This window comes from Macrobrachium nipponense, chromosome 25, assembly GCF_015104395.2.
Source record: "Macrobrachium nipponense isolate FS-2020 chromosome 25, ASM1510439v2, whole genome shotgun sequence".
NCBI lineage: Eukaryota > Metazoa > Arthropoda > Malacostraca > Decapoda > Palaemonidae > Macrobrachium > Macrobrachium nipponense.
Genome location: NC_087214.1, coordinates 38,062,143 through 38,082,526, shown reverse-complemented (window position 1 = coordinate 38,082,526; position 20,384 = coordinate 38,062,143). Strand labels below are relative to the sequence as shown.

General features: G+C 43.5%; 1 protein-coding gene across 1 annotated transcript; it reads right to left on the bottom strand.

The window, feature by feature from the left end:
• Positions 1–9,973: 9,973 nt before the first annotated feature.
• LOC135199049 (uncharacterized) lies at positions 9,974–10,717 on the bottom strand. The gene has a single exon (XM_064226965.1). The coding sequence runs from the start codon at positions 10,715–10,717 to the stop codon at positions 9,974–9,976; it is 744 nt and encodes a 247-aa protein (XP_064083035.1).
• Between the last annotated feature and the right edge of the window lie 9,667 nt (positions 10,718–20,384).

Below are 20,384 nucleotides of genomic sequence, written 5' to 3'. Positions count from 1 at the left end.
CAGTGTACTATAACACAAATGCAAAAGTCACATAGTATGTTTGTAGTTTATGCAATGTACATCAGTGTTTTCACACTCCTCACTTATCCCTGGTTGGCTTCTTTTGTTGTTGCAAGTGAAAACTGAACATCCACATGCTTCTCTACATGGGTTATTGTTTTTTCGACAACTACACCTTCCTTGACATCCACGTTTGCATCCGCACTTTATCAGGTGCAGTATTGTCTCAGGAGCTGGTGGATTCAAACATCGAATGGGAGAGAAGTGACTTGATTTTGTGTCAGACGTCCAACCAAATGCTGTTAGTGCTGGAAGGAAGGCTGGGATGGTTTTCATTAGCTTTCCTCCAAATCATGGCTATGAAGTGTGTGCGACGAATATGCAAGTTCAGTTAACCTGAAGTTGGTTGGTGGCAGGCTTTCTCCTTCAGCAGCGGCACGATTTGAGTAGAGGAACCAGCGAGGCTCATTTACTTTTGTGTGGACTTTTGATCTTAAAAGCATACATACAAAGCGTTCAGGTTGTAAGCAGACATCAGAGAGCACATCATTCTCGTATCCTAACATTACGAATATCTTGAAGCTCCAGTATTTAGTTCTGCCAGCAAATCTACCAGACATATCCAAGCCTGTCAGAGCATGAAAACCCAACAGGGCAGATGCCGCTTTTGTCCTAATTTGTCGTGTATGTTACAAACAGCAATATCCCGTGTACAGAAGTATGTGGATGTTCGGTTTTCACTTGCAACAACATAACAAGCCAACCAGGGATAAATGAGGAGCGTGAATGTCACGGGAGGATTTCTCCCTCACCATGACATTAAGATATACGAGATTAATAATACTACTGTACATATGCACTGTTGTCAGTCTTCTTGCCTGGAGACAGGGGTCGGAGAATGGTACTGTGTCATAGTTGACACAGTGGGTATGAAGACTAATGACCTTTACGCTGCCTGGGAATTAGGGTAGGCTTGTCCTACCTGCTATTACATGATATTCCTTGTGTATATGGATCTTATTACTGATGAGGCCAGGTGATGTCTTCCCACTGGGAGGCAATTGAAGTGCTGATTTCCATTTTAGGGGTATTGAAGAAAATTCCTGGTACTCAGCTTGTTTCTTTATTACTCATTACATCATGCCAAATTTCTCCCAGGCCTAGTCTCCTGGACTTGGTTAATATACCTAGTCTTCAGAACTCCTGGACTAGATCACTGGATTAGATCCCTTGCAAGGGAGAGAGAATCATTTGTATTAATAATTTGGTAAAATAGTCAAAATGAAAGGGTGGACCGGTTGATGTCCTCACACCTTCGAGCATTCGTGATCCTTACATGGTTTTATTAGTGTTACCAAATTGCAGACGAAAGATTCAGGGCAGCGCTCCCATACTCAGAGCGAAAGAAAAACAAAACAAGGGACTGGCTACACTGCCACGCATGTGTGTCCGCAACAAAAACGAAAACATTTTACAGTTCCAATCACTCTTACAAAAGTAGTGCAAAGATATTAGAGGAGGATGATGAATCAATTCCTAAATAATCACTAACAATTAAAGGAATATTATTCCCATTACAAAGCTTTTCCCTCGGGGAAGAATTGATTCATGTCCACTCTAATATTGTGGGGGTTTCTTTAAGCCCACATCGTGCAGGAAGGTAAATGAATTGAGGAGAGCGCCTGGCTCAAGGAAACACCATGTTTGTGTTGTGAACTCTAATTTTATTAAAACAACTTAACTCTTAAGTAAACATAATAACAGGTACATTGTGTAAAATCAGTTGCTAAATTCATACTCATAAATGTGTTGACTAGTAAATACCAAATACTAAATTACTTGTACTTCAATATGCACTTCAAGTAAGAAAACAGGAGGAAACACTTAATAAACAAAAAACAGAAAAAACATTGGAACCTGAGTGTATGAAAGAAAATGGCAGTGCTATTTCAGGTATACTAAAGAAAACTTCTCTCAAGTAAATATGCAGAAAACCACCTTTCTAAATTCAACATTCTCCCGGCAATAGGGGACGAAGCCACCTATTAAAGAGCACAACTTGGACCTTATCTAAATTACATCTGACAGAAAAATCCCCAATGAAAATTAGTAGTGTAGTTTCACAAACTAACAATCACATCAAGTTTTACCTGACATGCACAACTGCATGATTTACAGTGACTTTATAAATCTAACTTAGTAGGGGGCTTAATTACTCTACCAGACTTAGACCTAGGAAGTACATCATCATCACTCACAGTATACATGGGTGTGAGAGGTTGACAAAGAGACAGGTAGAAGTGTACTGATTTTTATTACAGTCAAGGGAAATATAAATATACAGCATGCGGACGGAAATGTGGTCACCGACCCGCGCAGAGAGTAAAAGTGGGTCGGCGAGACCCGATTTGTGTTTCTTGAGAGACATAAAATACAAAATATAAAAGTACACAATATGTGGTTATACAAGCTTTATACACTGACGGAAAGCCCGCTGAATGCTCTCTCAGGGGGAAGTGAGAACAACGCGAATGATGAATTATGTACAGAGAAAATTATGAATAAGCGTTGTCCTTACAAATACTCCCCCCCTAAGACAATAATTAGGTATGATTGTTGGCTGACTTCTTTGTACTTCGGGTAGTCACTCGCGGAAGCGAGCTGGACGGCGGAGGCGCCCTCGGGTGCGTGATATTAGTTGTTGTGGTAGATCCTCGGGGTGGGGTTTTCCGGGGACGGGATGCCTCCCCTGAGGTGATCCTCAGGGGGTTCGACCGTCTTTCGAGGGCGGCCGCGGCTACGGCTAGGAGGTTTGGCGATCGAAGGAGTCGCTTTTTTTCGAGGAAGATTGAGGCGCCCTGTGGAATCCGCGTCTGCGAGGTCCTCGTCCATGATGAAGGCTGGTTTCAGGCGATCGATTGTGACCCAGTCCTCGCGACCGTTGATGGATAAGAGATATGCCTTGTCAGTGCGTCGTAGGACGCGGAAGGGACCGCGGTAGGGTCTCGTTAGAGGCGGGCGGCGGGCGTCGTCCCTGACGAAGACGTGCTTGCACGATGATAGGGCCTTCGGGAGGAAACGTTTGGTTCTGTCGGAGAAGGTTTTGCGCAGGGCGTGAACTTCCCGGCGGATTCCCGAAGCCTGGCGATGGAGACGTCAGCGTCGTCGGCATTGGTCGGGAAGAACTCGCCAGGGACTGTTAATGGCTCCCCGTATACCTTCTCCGCGGTGATGCTTCGCCGTTTGCCGCGGGGCAGTACCTGAGACCGAGGAGGACCCACGGTAGTTGGCTCTTCCAATTTTCGTCGGTGCAGCGCGCCATCAGGGAAGCCTTGATCGAACGGTGGACTCTCTCCACCATGCCGTTAGCTTGCTGGGTTGTAGGCGGTGGTGGCATGTAGCGACGTTCCCATTAGGCGGGCCAGGCGGTCCCCACAACTCCGACAGGAAAACTGGTCCGCGGTCTGTCGTGATTTCGTCTGGCACTCCGAATCGACTGATCCAGCTGGCGAGGAGTGCTTCGGCACATGCTTTCGTGGTCGCCTCCGACATCGGCGTTTGCTTCGGGCCATCTGGTGGACCGCGATCGATTACCGTCAGGAGGTACCTGGCGCCTTCCGACGGGGGCAGGGGGCCAACGACGTCTATGTGGATGTGGCCGAATCTTCGGTTTTTCGGCTGCGGAAGGAAAATTTCCTTTCCCCCACGCCTGATTCCGTGTGCCGACCTGATTTTGCTAGTTTGGCAAGGCACGCAGGTCCTGGCCCACTCGAGGGAGTCCTTCCGAATTCCATGCCAGACGAACTTCTCCGTCAGGAGGCGCACCGTCGTCCGGCCCGAGGGGTGCGAGAGTCCGTGTATGACGTCGAACACGGCTTTCCTTCGGGAGGCTGGGATCAGCCGCGCGGCGGCCCGTGCTGATGTCGCAGAGGAGCGTCATGCCTGCGGGTCCGAAAGGCACGTCTTCCCACTTGAGGGCGGTGATAGCAGTGCGGTATGCGGCAGTCTCCGGGTCGGCAGCCTGTTCCCGGGCGAGGTCTTCGTAGTCGACCCCGAGACGCACGGCGTTGATTTCTATCCTCGATAGGGCGTCTGCCACGGGGGTTCTTCTCGCCAGGCACGTACTGGATGGTGCAACCGAACTCTGCGATGGCTGCTAGGTGCCTCTGTTGTCTCGCTGACCAAGCGTCGCCGCCTTGGTAAGGACTGGCTTGTGTACCAAAGGGGAGGTGGTCCGTCCTGATCGTAAAGGGGGAGCCCTCGAGGGAGGTAGCGGAAATGTCGCACTGCTTGGTACACTGCCAGGATGTTCGCGGTCGAACGTGCTGTACCTCGTCTCGGCGGCTGATAGTTTTTTTGCTGTAGAAGGCGAGTGGCTGGGGCTCGCCCTGGACCACCTGCTCGAGGACAGCCCCGCAGGCGACGTTGCTGGCGTCGGTGGTGAGGCGTAAAGGTGCAGCAGGGTCTTGGTGGCATAATGTCGCCGCTCTGGCGAGGGCCCTCTTCGTCTCGTTGAAAGCCTTCTCTTGTTCGGCCTCCCACGTTAGGGCCTTTGGTTTCCCTTTCAGGACCTGTGTTAGAGGAGACATGGTGCGGGCGGCGGCGGGGATGAATCGGCGGTAGTAATTGACCATTCCGATGAACTCCTGCAGGGACTTGACCGTGGTTGGTGTTGGGAACTTCTGCACCACGCCTACCTTCGAGGCCATGGGGCGCACGCCCGTCGCGGAGATCTCGTGTCCGAGGAAGTCCACCTTCTCGGCGGCCGAAGGTGCATTTTGTCGAAACGGACGACCAGCCCGTTTCCTGTAGGCGCTTCAGGACCGCTCGGACGTGATGTAGGTGCTCCTCCAAGGACCTGGAAAAAATCAAGATATCGTCGACGTAGCAGACGCAGAAGGGCAGGTCCCCCAGGATGCTGTCCATCAGGCGCTGGAAGGTGGCCCCTGCATTCCTCAGGCCGAAGGTTGAGTAATGGAAAACGAAGGAGCCAAAAGGCGTGATGATGGCAGTCTTGGGGACATCCTCGGGGTGCACTGGAACCTGGAATAGGATTTTAAGAGGTCCATTTTTGTGAAGACCTTCGCCCCATGAAGGGCCCCTGTCAAATCCTGCATGTTTGGCAAGGGGTATTGGTCGGGGATTGTAACGATGGGTTGAGTCTTCTGTAGTCTCCGCAGGGCCTCCAGGTGCCGTCAGGTTTCTGTACCATGTGCAGGGCGACGCCCAAGGGCTCGATGCTTTCTTGCAGATGCCCATTCGTTCCATCTCCGAGAACGCCTGCTTCGCCTCCTGGAGGCGGCCTGGAGGGAGTCGTCGGAACTTCGCGTGTGTCGGGGTGCCTGTGGTGGCTATGTGGTGGAATATCCCTGCCGCCTGACGAAGTCTTCAGACTTCGGGGAACTCCTGCAGAGGTTGGCCGTATTTTGTGGGGGGGCGATGGTACAAATTGTAGGGGCCCCGGGCCTGCTGCTAGTGGAAGGGAAAGGCATGTCCCCGTGTCGAGGAGGCGTTTTGTGGCCACGTCCACCAGGAGGCCGTTCTGCGCCAGGAAGTCTGCCCCCAGTAGCGGGATCCTGACGTCCGCGATTGTGAATTCCCAGACGTAGTTTCGCCCCAAGATGGATATCTCGAGGGGCTTCGTGCCGTAAGAACGGATGGGGGTCCCGTTTGCGGCGACGAGGGAGGGTTGTTTTGTGTCGCGGCTCGCGGCTACGGTCTTTTCCTGACGGCGGGAATATCGAGTGCATTGCCCCCCGTATCCACCAACATTCCTCCGGCCGGAGATCGCGTCGCGGACGTAGAACCCTACGGTGTGTGGTTCCGACGCGGCCGTTGCCACGGGCTGGCCTTGGTTTTGTTTGCCGTCGTCGTTTTTTTGACTGTTGGAAGGTGCAAGGGCTTTCGCACCTCCTGGCGAATCTCCCGAACCTCCGGTGGAAGCGGCACCAGGAGTTTTCACCTCGCTGCGTGTGGGAGGACTTCCCTTGGGATACGGCGCCGATCTCTTGCGTAGGGTCGTCGTTGTCTTCTTCATTTCTCTGCGGCCAGGCCACACGGAGGATCGGGGGGGGGGTGGGCGGCGAGCTTCGCGGCATTGTTTGACAACGTCAGCTTCTTGCCTTTTCTAGTAGTTCGTCGCCTCTAGGGTGTACGCGTCGGTCAGCTGCTTTCGGACGTCCGGCTCGAGTTGCCGCAGGAATATTTCGCGGCTCAGGCTGATCTCTACCTTTTTTCCGTCGGGGCCTATTTCGGGCAGACGGACGAGGCCCATCACAGTGTCCCCAGGCATCTTGGGTGTCGGCGCCGCGCATGGGGTTCGCGACTAGGTCGAGCGGGCGCGGGCGGCCCTTTCAGCGATAGGCACGGAATAGGCTGTCAAGAGCCTTTCTTTTATCTCGTCGGGCGTTGACGAGTCCGATTCGTGCTCGGCCGGTCAGCCAGGTTTAGATATTCGGCGAGCACCTCTGTCGGAGAGCCGCTGCGCCGAGGTCAGCCTGCAGCACTTTGTTTGTGAGCCCCGCGATCCGGAATTGCCCTTCGGCTCGGAAGAACCAGAAGACGGGTCAGCCGTTGTGAAGGGGGCAATTTGACAGCTTGAGCGGCCGCTGTGTCAGAGTCCGTCGCTGGGGCGGGGGAGGCCCGGGTTCCGCGAGGTTTCCCGCCGAGGTACTGTTTTGCGCCCATTGTCCTCTCTCACAAAAACGGTCGACAGAGTCGTGAATGGCTGGGCCAAACCGTTTGAGGAAACGCCTGAACACACCTTGGGCAGGTATGCCGTATTTAGTCCGTTAGAGGCGTTGGTTATTTCCACGGGAGGAGCTTTCAGAGATCTATACTGAGGCGCCGTATGAGTCCGTTAAAGATCTCTGAAGGTGAGCGGCGGTAGTGAGTCCCTTAATGGCTGAGCCAAAACCGCTTGGGTCACCGTCCAAAACCGGGAGGTCACCAGTTGTGAGAGGTTGACAAAGAGACAGGTAGAAGTGTACTGATTTTTATTACAGTCAAGGGAAATATAAATATACAGCATGCGGACGGAAATGTGGTCACCGACCCGCGAGAGAGTAAAAGTGGGTCGGCGAGACCCGATTTGTGTTTCTTGCGAGACATAAAATACAAAATATAAAAGTACACAATATGTATACAAGCTTTATACACTGACGGAAAGCCCGCTGAATGCTCTCTCAGGGGGAAGTGAGAACAACGCGAATGATGAATTATGTACAGAGAAAATTATGAATAAGCGTTGTCCTTACATGGGCATTTGAGGATTATCACATACATCTCTATCAAGATCATCACAGGATGCATCAGCAGTAATCAAATCTTCGGATCTACCTACTTCTAGATCATACAATCTTTGAATGGGTCTAGTCACCTCTCCCCTTTTAGTTTTGATCCTTACACTTCTTACAAGTCCATCTTTACCTTTAAACACATCTACAATAACCCCAAGAGGCCACTTCAATCTAGGAATGTTATCCTCTTTAATCAACACAAGTTCACCCTTAGACAAATCACATTTCTTATTGAATCCTTTTACAACTTGAGGCAAATTAGTTATATAATTGTTACTCCAAAGTTTCCAAAAATGTTCTAGCTTTTGGTTTCTTACAACTTCTCTTTCATTCAAGTCCCTGGAAGTCACCTTACATGGCTCTACATTTATTAAGGATTTACAGTGTGAGGCTCGTCCTAGGATAAAATGTGAGGGAGTGAGATAGTGAATGGAATCAGGTTCATCACTCACATAAGTCAACGGTCTAGAATTGAATACATGATTCTATTTCTACTAATATAGTTTCTAATTCACTCTTACTTATATAGTTCAGATTTAGTGTCTTTCTCAAAGCAAGCTTAACTGACCTAATGAGCCTCTCCCACCAGCCGCCCCACCGGAGCACGAGGGGGCTATAAGTTCCATTTGGGAGCCAAGTGGCTATACATCCTTTGTACCTCATATTTAGCAGCTACAAAAGTCTTTGCATTATCTGAATATATGACACTAGGTAAACCTCTCCTGGCAACAAATCTTCTTATAGCCAATAAGCAGTCAGGACAAGGATACAGATTCTGTAACGCTTCTAGGTGTACGGCTCGTACAACACCACAAGTGAACAACAATACATAAAATTTCTTACTAGGACAATCGTCACAAAAAAGAGGGCCTGCATAATTCTCAGAAGCCTGTTACATCAAAGGGTGGAGAAGACCTTACTCTTTCTTTGGGTAATGGAGCCACAGGTTGACTGCAAGGTTTTGTATCATGCCAACGGCAACTTAAACATTCCTTCAATTACTGTCTTAGCTAATCTCCTCATTCCTATAATCCAAAGCTATTCCGTATTGGATGAAAATTACAGTATCCACACCTGCATGCTTCAAAAACTCGTGCTGAAATCTGATCAACAACTTAGCAAATTGACCCTTGGGAATTATGACAGGATGTTTAGTGTCATAGTCTAAGTTAGAAAACTCAAGACGACCCTTAATTCTTAATAATCTTTTATCATCTAGAAAGGGGTCAAGATTTCTTAATTTAGACCATTGAGGAATAGCCTTGTTACCTAAAAGTGCCTTTATTTCTACAGGAAAACACTTCTCTTTGGATGCAGTAAATCAACTTCAATTTAGCAAAATCAATCTCTTCAGTAATGAGAGGCCCTCCACTTTATTTTGACTAATTTTACAATTTCTGATAAATCTTAAGACATAAGCTGTAACTCTACACCTTGCTTAATTTACTGATCGATCTAATCTATCAAAGGGTTTTTTTGGCACTCCTTGTACATTGAGACAGGCAACAGTGCTTTCTGTGCTTATTTCTTCTTTATCTTTAACAACTGTGTTACCTTCCCTTTCCTGGTATAGGGTGTCTTTTAACATACTAGGCCCATAGAACCACATAGTACTATCCACAAGATTGTCCGCCAAAAAGACCCCGTGTTATCAGGTCAGCTGGATTGTCCTTACTTCCACAATGTTGCCAGCAACTTGGAGGTGTTAACTCTCTGATTTCCTTTACCCGATTAGCTACAAATATGTCCTTCTTACTAGCATCTCCTTGAATCCATGACAAAGCAATGGTAGAATCTGTCCAACACCTAACTCTAACACTGTTATCTAGGTTAAGGGCGTTCTTCACAAAGTTGACTAATCTTGAACACAAAAGAGATCCCATGAGTTCTAACCTCGGCAATGTAATTGTCTTTATGGGTGCAACTCTTGACTTAGAGGATACTAATGACACCTTATATGAGCTGTTCTCCACAGGTACTCGCAGGTACACACAAGCCCATAGCCCTTTTCAGAAGCATCACCAAACCCATGTAGCTCCATATGACTAAGCTTCTCCCAGGCTTTTGTGGGAAATAACATCTATCTATCTGAAAATTCTTAAATTGTTGACAACTAAGGAGCCATCTCTGAAACTTAAGCTTCAACTCTGATGGCATTTCTTGATCCCGAGTCCGACTCCAGTTTTTCCAGAGTTCCTGAAAAAGTATCTTGCCGTACATAACATATGGACTAATTAATCCTAAAGGGTCAAAAATCTTAGCTATCACACTAAGGATGCTTCGCTTAGTAGAGACTACTTCTACAATAGAATCTGAGGTTATGCCATCAAAGGAGAAACTGTCCTGTGAGTTACACCACTTAAGGCCTAATACAGTATTACGTTCATCAGAATTTATAAAGGGTACCTTGTCACATAACTGAGAAGTAATCAGCAAACTATTTGACACAAGCTTTGTAAGGTCCATACTAGCATCAGCAAAAATGCTACAGGCTTCACAAAATTTATCAGCTGCTTCTACAGCAAAATCCGCACCACTCAACCAATTGTCTGTATACATGTTAGCCTTCAAATCTTGCACTACACTAGTGGGGGGATACTTATCCAAATGATGTTTGATAGTGGCATTTAACAGAAATGGGCTCGCCGTGTTACCAAAGGGTACACGTGTGAATCTCATGTGCCGTATTGTACCATCGTCTCTTGGCCACAAAAATCTATGAACAGTCTCTGTCTTTCTCTTTGTACACTAATTTGCAGAAATGCCTTTCTTATATCAGCTGTAACAGCAATGGGCCAACGACCGTAAAGCGAATGAGCGACATCAACCAAGGATTCAGGATTGAGTGATGGGCCTGAGGACAAACAGTCATTCAATGATACACCATTGTAACAAGATGCAGAGGCATCAAACACAGGCCTTATCTTAGTACTTGAACTGCTTAACTTCACTACTGGACGATGAGGCATATAGTACACTGGATTCACACCTGAAATTTCCCGTCTTGGTACCTCTTCTATCATGTGATCAGACTCATAACTATCAAACACTTTTTGATACTCTTTCTTAAGCTCCTTATTTTGTTCTAACTTAACCATTAGCTTACTTAACCTTTTATGGGCTATGACTTCATTATTCAAAAGTTTTTCTTTAGCAGAATCATCCTTCCATGGCAGTGCAACCTCATAGCGACCATTCACAAACTTCACGGTACTCTCAAATTCTTTGAAAACTTTAGTCTCACTATAACTTTCAACAAGTTCCCTAGGCTTAACCCCTACAGTTTCCAGATCCCAAAACTTACACAAATCTGAATCTGAAACAGAGGAGATACACAATAATTGTGGTACAGAATACGTACAAGTGCGAGTGGTTTCATACAGCCTGCCACTCAAGACATAACCAAAGACAGACTTCATGGCTACAACATATAGGAGAAATCAGTGCCCAGTAGAAATCTAGACCAATCAGTATATCAATCTCAATGGGAGAATCATGGTGGTAATCATCAGCTAATGCAACATGAGAAAAAGAGTTAAGCACTGAATATGGTACAAGGCATAAACTAAACGGGCTGACATATTCTGGGAATCTCCGCAGCAATGATAGGTACCAATTTCTTGTCAGAGTCCCACAACTTTAACTCGTAAACATTTCTGTGTTCATTTTTTCCACTACTATGACTCCCAAAACTAGAGTATGGCATAGGTGCACTAGTGATCCAGTGTGGTTTACACTTTTTCACAAATTTACTACTAACATATGATCTGTCTGCACCATTATCAAACATTACCTGAGCAGTGACAACAGTACCATCACTACCACTCACTTAAACTTTGGCTGTCTGTAAAATGGTACAGTTACCACCTTGCCCTGTCAGAAGTGCCACATCAGCAGGCTTGTCACTGCCAACAGCACCTACCTTTGCTTCACTTTCTTCCTTTTTTAGGTTAATTTTCAGCCTAACACCACACATTAAGGTAGAGTGGGCACCGTTACACTTTGTACACCTTGTACGAGCTTTACTCTCTCTTGACATGTGTCCACTCTTCAAACACTTGAAACATAGGCCTAAACTTCTAATTTTTTCACCTCGCTCTTTTCCACTCAATTCTAGAACACCAAACAGTTTTCTGATTTGTGTTTCTTGCCACAGAAACTGCACATAGTGTTTTCTTGCTTGGACGAAGCATGAAGGGCTGCGGCTGAGTACTACCTTGTCTTTAGAACTCTTACTTTCAATTTCTTTTCCTCACTACTACTCTTTCCCTTAAAGGCTTCAGACCTTTCTAATCTTGAAATTTCCTTGTCTAAGAATGTCAATAACCAATCTAAATCACTTTCATGTCCATCACCATCCCTGGCCCACTCTAGCCGCAGTTCACTGGGCAAACGAGAGAGGATGATAGGTGTAAGAAACACTTCACACTGTTTACCAGTGACGCCTAGCGCCTCCAAACTGCGGATATGTATTAGAATGTCATCTCGTAATTTCCACAGCTGTGCTACACCCTTTGGTCCGCTGACATTAATGTTGACCTGACCATTTAACAATGCCTGGACATGAGCAAAAATAATCCTTTCTGGCTTTTAGTAGCGTTCCTTCAGTAAATTGCAAGCAACCGGGTAATTAGCACTGGTATGGGCTAGTCCCTTTACTACATTCTTGGCATCTCCCTCCAGCAAAGACAACAAATAAGTGAACTTACTGATCACTGGAAGGTCTGTTGCATCGATGTGGGAAGTATATTGATCCCAGAAGGACTGCCACTGGGTCACTTCACCACTAAACTTTGGCAGTTCCAGCTTGGGTAACTTGACGTTGGTGACATCTGATTCTTGAGATGAAGACTGACCACATACAGAACCAAGGACCCGCTGCTCTTGCTGCTGCTTGCTAAAATCTTCCTTATCTGGTCTTCAGCTTGTATCCTAGGCTGCACACTTTTTGTTCTAAACTCATGGGCTTCATCCAAAAGTTGTTCTAGTTCTTCTTCAGCTACATCAATTTCTATTGCTTCTTGGACTTCATCCAACTTAGCTAGTCTTTGGTCGTATTCCTTGATGGCGTACTCAAATTGACTAATGGTTGTGGTGGAGGACTCCAGAAGGTCACTCAGAACCTTGGAAGCTCTTGTCACCCACCCTCGACATGTCATCCTTGTCCTCTTTAACTTCTCCATTATCTTCCCTGCACAACTTACTTATCTTCTTAGAGGGAGTGTTCACAGGGTCTGGGCACCAAAATGTGGGGGTTTCTTTAAGCCCACATCGTGCAGGAAGGTAAATGAATTGAGGAGAGCGCCTGGCTCAAGGAAACACCATGTTTGTGTTGTGAACTAATTTTAATTTTATTAAAACAACTTAACTCTTAAGTAAACATAATAACAGGTACATTGTGTAAAATCAGTTGCTAAATTCATACTCATAAATGTGTTGACTAGTAAATACCAAATACTAAATTACTTGTACTTCAATATACACTTCAAGTAAGAAAACAGGAGGAAACACTTAATAAACAAAAAACAGAAAAAACATTGGAACCTGAGTGTATGAAAGAAAATGGCAGTGCTATTTCAGGTATACTAAAGAAAACTTCTCTCAAGTAAATATGCAGAAAACCACCTTTCTAAATTCAACAAATATCAAGGACAACTTTTCCTAACGGAACCAAACAGCTCCTTAGATGGGTCTGCAACTGCGGAAAAACAGCTCTTGTACAGTAGAAACAAGCAACGATCTCAATTAGAGACTAAAGGGGCTCTTGCAACAGCATAAAACAAGGATATACTTGAGTACTAAATGGGGACACTACCCTATAGGTGTGCGTTAAATACAGCTCTCCTAATACTGGGGTTAGATTGACTCCACTTACACAGGATGTCACATCAATCTGCAACAAAAGAGTTCTCCACATGTGAAGACAGAATTTACTCCTATTGAGGCGTCCTAATGATTATCAAACTCACCAGAGCTCTTGGCTAGAAACGACTCTAAATTTGAATCTCAAAGGGGTTTGGAAAGTGGTGTACTCTATCCTCTAAGATGTACCAAACCAGTACTACAAGAGCAAAACTCTGACAATTTCCTATAAGACAAGACCCATAAGACCACAATTGCATTCCCAACTAGGGCACTAGTGAATTTTTGTACAAAACATTTTACATTATTCCTTTGTTCATTACCTCAAAACTATAAAGTTTTCACATTACTGGTCACTGCGAACAGAAAAAAACTATATTTTCATCAAACTTCAAACCAAGTAAAAAGAGAATACACAAAACGTCACAAAATTACAGTACTGTACATCATCACACAGAGTCTATATCTCTTCAATGAGACGTGAAGGAGGTACAATATTCCTAGCACCTCTTGTACGAATTCCTTCAGTTACTATATCAGGCACATTTTCAGAGTGCTCTTTCATGGTAACTAACCATTCTTCATCAATTGGAATGTGAGATGTATGTGGTGTAGACATTATGGGTGGTTGAGTGTTATTATGTTCGGGTGTTAAGTGTTGTATTGTCCCCTGTAAGTCAACCAACTTCTGGTCCAAGTCCTTGATTAGATTTGATAAATCTCCCACTTGAGACCAAACATCCTGGTAGGATTGAGTGAAGCACTTAACTGTCTGTAATGTTTGTTGTGTTTCTTGTTCTAATTGAATTAAATCAATATATGATTCATCACTACCAGTCGCCATTGTTACAATATTTCAAACACTTATATATAATCAAATAATAAAATGTAAACTACATTAAGAGACAATACCATACAATCCGTCACTATAGAAACAATGAATATGCATGTTAACAAATCATGACCTTACTCAGATAAAAATCAACAATATTGCATAAAGAAATGCATACCATACAATAAAACATTATAAGTGACCTACATTATATATAGGCACAGTGGGTATGGATCAATAGCACTGGACTACAGATCCAACACAGCTGCCACCAAATGTCATGGAAGGATTTTTCCCCACCATGACATTACGATGCGAGATTAATAATACTACTGTACATATGCACTGTTGTCAGTCTTCTTGCCTGGAGACAGGTGTCGGAGAATGGTACTGTGTCATAGTTGACACGGTGGGTATGAAGACTAATGACCTTTACGCTGCCTGGGAATTAGGGTAGGCTTGTCCTACCTGCTATTACATGATATTCCTTGTGTGTATGGGTCTTATTACTGATGAGGCCAGGTGATGTCTTCCCACTGGGAGGCAATTGAAGTGCTGATTTCCATTTTAGGGGTATTGAAGAAAATTCCTGGTACTCAGCTTGTTTCTTTATTACTCATTACATCATGCCAAATTTCTCCCAGGCCTAGTCTCCTGGACTTGGTTAATATACCTAGTCTTCAGAACTCCTGGACTAGATCCCTGGACTAGATCACTGGATTAGATCCCTTGCAAGGGAGAGAGAATCATTTGTATTAATAATTTGGTAAAATAGTCAAAATGAAAGGGTGGACCGGTTGATGTCCTCACACCTTCGAGCATTCGTGATCCTTACATAGTTTTATTAGTGTTACCAAATTGCAGACGAAAGATTCAGGGCAGCGCTCCCATACTCAGAGCGAAAGAAAAACAAAACAAGGGACTGGCTACACTGCCACGCATGTGTGTCCGCAACAAAAACGAAAACATTTTACAGTTCCAATCACTCTTACAAAAGTAGTGCAAAGATATTAGAGGAGGATGATGAATCAATATATATTTTACAAAGAAATTGAGGCAAGCACAAAAATACCCGTTTTACCTAATTTGGGGGTGCTGAATTCAAATTTGAAATCCGTTTTTACTCATCACCTCTAGTTATCTATCCTGTTTTATCTGTTATAAGCTGCTGCAACTCTTGAAATGTGCACATATATTCTCTGTTTATACTAAAATGAGACTATTTAAAAGCCAGAAAACTAGAGGTGATAGAGCAAAACTATTTATAAATTTGAATTCAGCACACCAAAATTAGCAAAAAACACCTATCCCCATTCTTGCCTCAGACCAAATTTTTTTTTTTTTTTTTTTTTTTTTTTTTTTTGTAAACCATTATAATTAAAGGAATATTTTTCCCATTACATGAAGACGATTGACGTCCATTGCATAAACTACAGACATACTATATTACTTTTTGCATTTGTGTTATACACTGAATATAATATACTGAACAATACCTAATATGGTGTCACTATAGTTGGATTTGTTATTTACCTTGTGACAAACTTATCTCTTTAGTCAAACATATCTTGTTTGTACATTTATTTCCAATAAAATAGTCTGGATTACGATGTCAAATTTAGAGTAACAGTTGCCATTGTAGATGCCATCTTGATATGAGACATGTAAATAATGCACTGAGCCTTAATTTGATGATCTATTGGTTTCCTCATGTCAGAAAACTCATATTTTGATACTTTGTTTATAATTATATCCCTTGCATTAGCGAAAGTATTGCATTATTGCCAAATAAATGAAGGACATTTTGGACGCCATCTTGGATTTTAGACCCTTAGAATGTACAGAAAAAATGACACCCTAATTTCATTTCAAGTTTATGGTGTCTTCTTTCAAAATCAAGTGAGGTTTTGCTTTTACCAAAAAATATACACGAACTTACAAATGATCCTAAACTATTATCTATCAGATCAGAATTGGAAATCAGCCTGCAGTGAGAGAGAGACAGAGAGAGAGAGAGAGGAAGGAATGAATTTGCTCCACACTTGAGTATTTGGAGTCCAGAAGCCTCCACATCTGCACTTGGCGAACTGTTGAACACATTTCAGTAGTATCCAAGATAAAAAAAAAAAAAAAAAAAAAAAAAAAAAAACTTAGCAACTCTGAGAAAGACCATCCACCAACTCCCTTCTACCTTTAAGAGGATCCTCAAACTAACTCATAATGACCAGAGAGTTGAAGGGTTGAAGTTCTCCAGTTCTGACCCTGTAGCCTACCTACTGACCAGCCTTGAATATTACATAGATTCCTCTAAGCGATCAGGTAGGGAGAGGTAGAATACTCATAGGATATTCAGAGAATATTCATAGGAGTGAACGGTATTCGTGACAGTCACTCTACAGCCCAAAGTTAATTGGAAATAAAGAAGAACGTTTGGGACTTCTGGTCTGGTAGCTACACTCACATGTCCATTGCTACTTTTGTTAAGGTTTAATTTGGATAGCCATTACATTTGACGTTAATAAATGCAGACTCTAAAGTATTTCAGTTAAAGTTAAAGTCATTAGTGAAGTTCAGAATCTGGTGGCAACAGAAACGGAAGGAGAGAGAGAGTTCCAGAACTTGGTAGTAGAAAGGAAAAAAAAAAAGGTCATTACATTGGATTTACACAGAAGGAAGACTTGGATGAAATGGAAAACTCTTACAAGTTGCAGATTTATTGACTGCCCTTAAAAAAAAAATTGCTGTATCCACATCAACCCCGTAGAAGGGCAGTGCCGTCAGTGCATTTCATGTGAGGCACTGTAGGCATTACTTAAAAGTTCTTTGCAGCGTCCCTTCTTTAGGGCCTTAGCTGTGACCTCTTGCATTTCCTTTTATTGCACCTCCGTTCATATTCTCTTTCTTCCATCTGACTTTTCTCCACTCTCTCCTGACAGTTGTTTCACAGTGCTTCAACTGCAAAAGGTTTTCCTCCTGTTACACCTTTCAAAGAAACCTTTTTACTCTTGTTTCCCTTTCAGTGCTGAATGGCTTCATAGATCCCAGCACTTGGCTTTTGGCCGAAATTCTATATTGTATTCTGTTATGAATCCATCAAACCTCAGAGGCAAAACTGGACTTTTATGGCACAAAAAACAGCTAAATGCTTTCCTTAGGATATGCCACCCCTGCATCGTAACCCTACCCTCAGGATATACCACAGCATGTGGCGCGGTCACACGCCCCCCTCCCCCAAACCCCCCTCAGAAACAGTAAATCTGAAGGACTTTTGTCGCCCCCACAAGGATACAGTTCCAACGTCTCAGGACAGAGAACTAGACTGTCTTAGTGTCAGTAAGACATGTAAAGACTTCAGATTCCCAGAATGAGTTTGGGAATAGTTTCAGTGTGTTTTAGGAATTGGCCTGCTTGAGAATATTCCCAGAATGAATTTAGGAATTGATCAAAGATATTTCACGAATTGGCCTGCTTGAGATTATTCCCAAAATGAGTTTGAAAGTAGGTCAGTTATATTTTGGGAATTGGCCTTCTGAGGAATGTTTGCTGTCTCGTGAGCCCGTTTGTCTGAATCAATAGATAGGAAAATAGATCAGTGTTGTGAAAGTAACTTATATACTACAAGTGGGAAATAAGCATAAAATGAATAAAAAAGGTCTTAATATGCAAGAGAAGACATTAACAATAATAAAGGAAAATCATTATCTGTAAGGTTTAGGGGAATGCTTATACATAGTGAGAAAACGTTTATGATTAGTTCTAACCTCTCCCCCTCCCCCATTAGTCTCCCTCTGTAAATTAAGGCCACCGCCCCCCCCCCCCCACATACCTCATCTCTCTCTCTTTGTGCCACAACTCTTGACTCATATTTCTGAGAGATTAATAAGAAATTTCAAGATTCCCAAATGGATCTGTTGTGGCGGGCAAATCCCCCCCCCCCCCCCCCCTCCCCCCCCCCATAAACTTAATCAATCCAGCTGCCAAACTCACCCTCAGTCACACTTTCCTCTTTACACTACTGAATACACGCACGACAATTGACCTACAAAAACCCATAAACAAAAAAAATTCTTGACACACTCAGGGCAAGGAGCTGTACTGTCCACTGGATACGGCTGTCGTAACACGCAACCAACAACTAAGGCAACAACCAAGAACCACAACCCCACAACCAAGGACCACAACCCAACAGCACAACAACAACACAACAGCCAAGGACCACAACAACAACCAAGGAACACAACCACAACTCAACAACACAGCAAACAACCAAGGAACAACCACAACATAACAACAAACAAGGAATACAACCACAACAAAAGACCACTGCACAAACAATCACTTACACAAAAAACAACACAAAAAGGCAACACGCACAACCCCTGACAACACCAAGAAATCTCAACAGCTCACCAACAACAACCCACATATAACTCAACAGAAACTCACAAGCACAACAAATCCAATGGCACAGGCACAACTCCAAAGCAAAAAATATCAACTCAAAACAACTAAACAACAAATCAACAAAACACAAAACTTAACTGACTATAGCTATCAATGCCTTCACAGACCGCTGCCGACACTTCTGACTATCACAGCTTCTGACTAAAGACTCAAAACACAGAGACTGACCAAAGACTCAAAACACAGAACTCTAACAATCAACTCCAGCTGCATCAGCAGACAACCCAGAACTCACCAACAGCCTATTCAGTCATTAACCCCCTCTCTCTCTCTTGGACATTGTCAAATGGAACTCTATAACTCCTCCATACTGTAAGAGATTAAACCAGAGCATTTGATTTCGACATATAGTCTTTGACATAAAGCTTTGAATTTTGAAGAATTTCCTTTAAAATGACTTCGGTAGCTCTATTTTCCCAAAATTGTGTAAAATGATCCAGCAACCCTCACTACTGTTATTAAAAATCTCCAGACAGTAACGGTAAAGATGAAAGAATATAAATTGGTAAAAATCTAATCCTTTTTAATTCAGACACTAACCATCATTCGTCACAGCCATCAGGCAGAGACAATATTCAGTTGATTATTTCCGCTCACACGATTGAAAATGTTGAACTGCTGTATAAATATTCCCCTAATATCCATCCCTGATGGTTTGTGTATATTTGACAAATATTGGAAGCCAAAACTACCATATTTCTGGTCGGTTAAACTTTCATGGGACGAAAGTACGTATATTCCATGTTAGATTCCACAAGATTTAATGTTCAGTACTATTTTCGAAATTCTTTACTCTGACACAAATGAATTTAGACCTCAGAGTGCTAAGATTTCATGAAATATATTTTGGACGAGTCATTTTAAGAATCAAATGTTTTTAGGTTAACAAAATATGACCTCGTATTCATCTTGATAACATTTATTCATTATAATGATTTTTATATTTTCGTTGTTTTATTTATATGCACTTATTTTTCTCTTATGTTTGGACAATGTTAGACATTATTTTCCTTTGGTGAAGTATGAGTTTGATGTGTTGAATATAGAATTTAGGCTAGAAGCCTAGCACTTGGACCTATGAGGTCATTCAGTGTTGAAATGGAAATTGACAGTTTAAGGTTTGAAAGATGTAAAAGGAGGAAAACCTCCCAGTTGCACTATGCTGAGAAGAACCTCTAGTAATGCCTACAGTACACCGTATGGAGTCCACTGACGGCACTAATCCCCTACGGGAGAACAGTGTTTGATGTGTTAACTTTCCATTGTTTCATGATAAATCTGAACTTTTTCCAAGTAACACGATCTTTTTACTCATTTCCACAACTGTTATATACATATCAAAACCTTTAAATGAGTTCACATACACGCTTAGCAGATTTTTCCAAATCCCATTCATACATTCTTTCTTTACCTCCTTCCAATGTTCAGAATGGCATTCAGAAACTTGCAATCCTTCCAGAAAGCTCTGAGCTCTTTGTCCTCATTATCCATAACCACAACAAACATATTCCCAAGATAATAGCCACGACGCCCTAATCCATGGGTTGTATGAGAGATGTTGTGTTTGGTGGCAGAAACACAACTTTTACTCTCTTGTTGATATCTGCGATGTGCTGAGGGTGGCCGGGAAGCATTGTCTAGAATTAGGAGAATTTTGAAGGGGATGTTGTTTTCCCTACAATACTCCTTCACTTCTGGAATAAAGCAATGTTTGAATAGGAGCGCAGCCATCAATGCTTTCTTATTATGTCAGTAATGCACATGCAGCGTATCTCTGCTGATCTTTGTATGCCTTAAACCCAGGGAACATTTTTTCCTTTTTGTGGATGTAGGACCGTTCAGGCATCTGCTTCCAATACAGCCGTTTTGTTGACACTGAAGATTTGATCTGGCAAGTACTACCCTTCACCAACAACGATCTTATGCAA

Coding starts and splice junctions, on each gene's coding strand:
- LOC135199049 (XM_064226965.1), bottom strand. CDS start 10,717: ATGAAGTCTGTCTTTGGTTATGTCTTGAGTGGCAGGCTGTATGAAACC.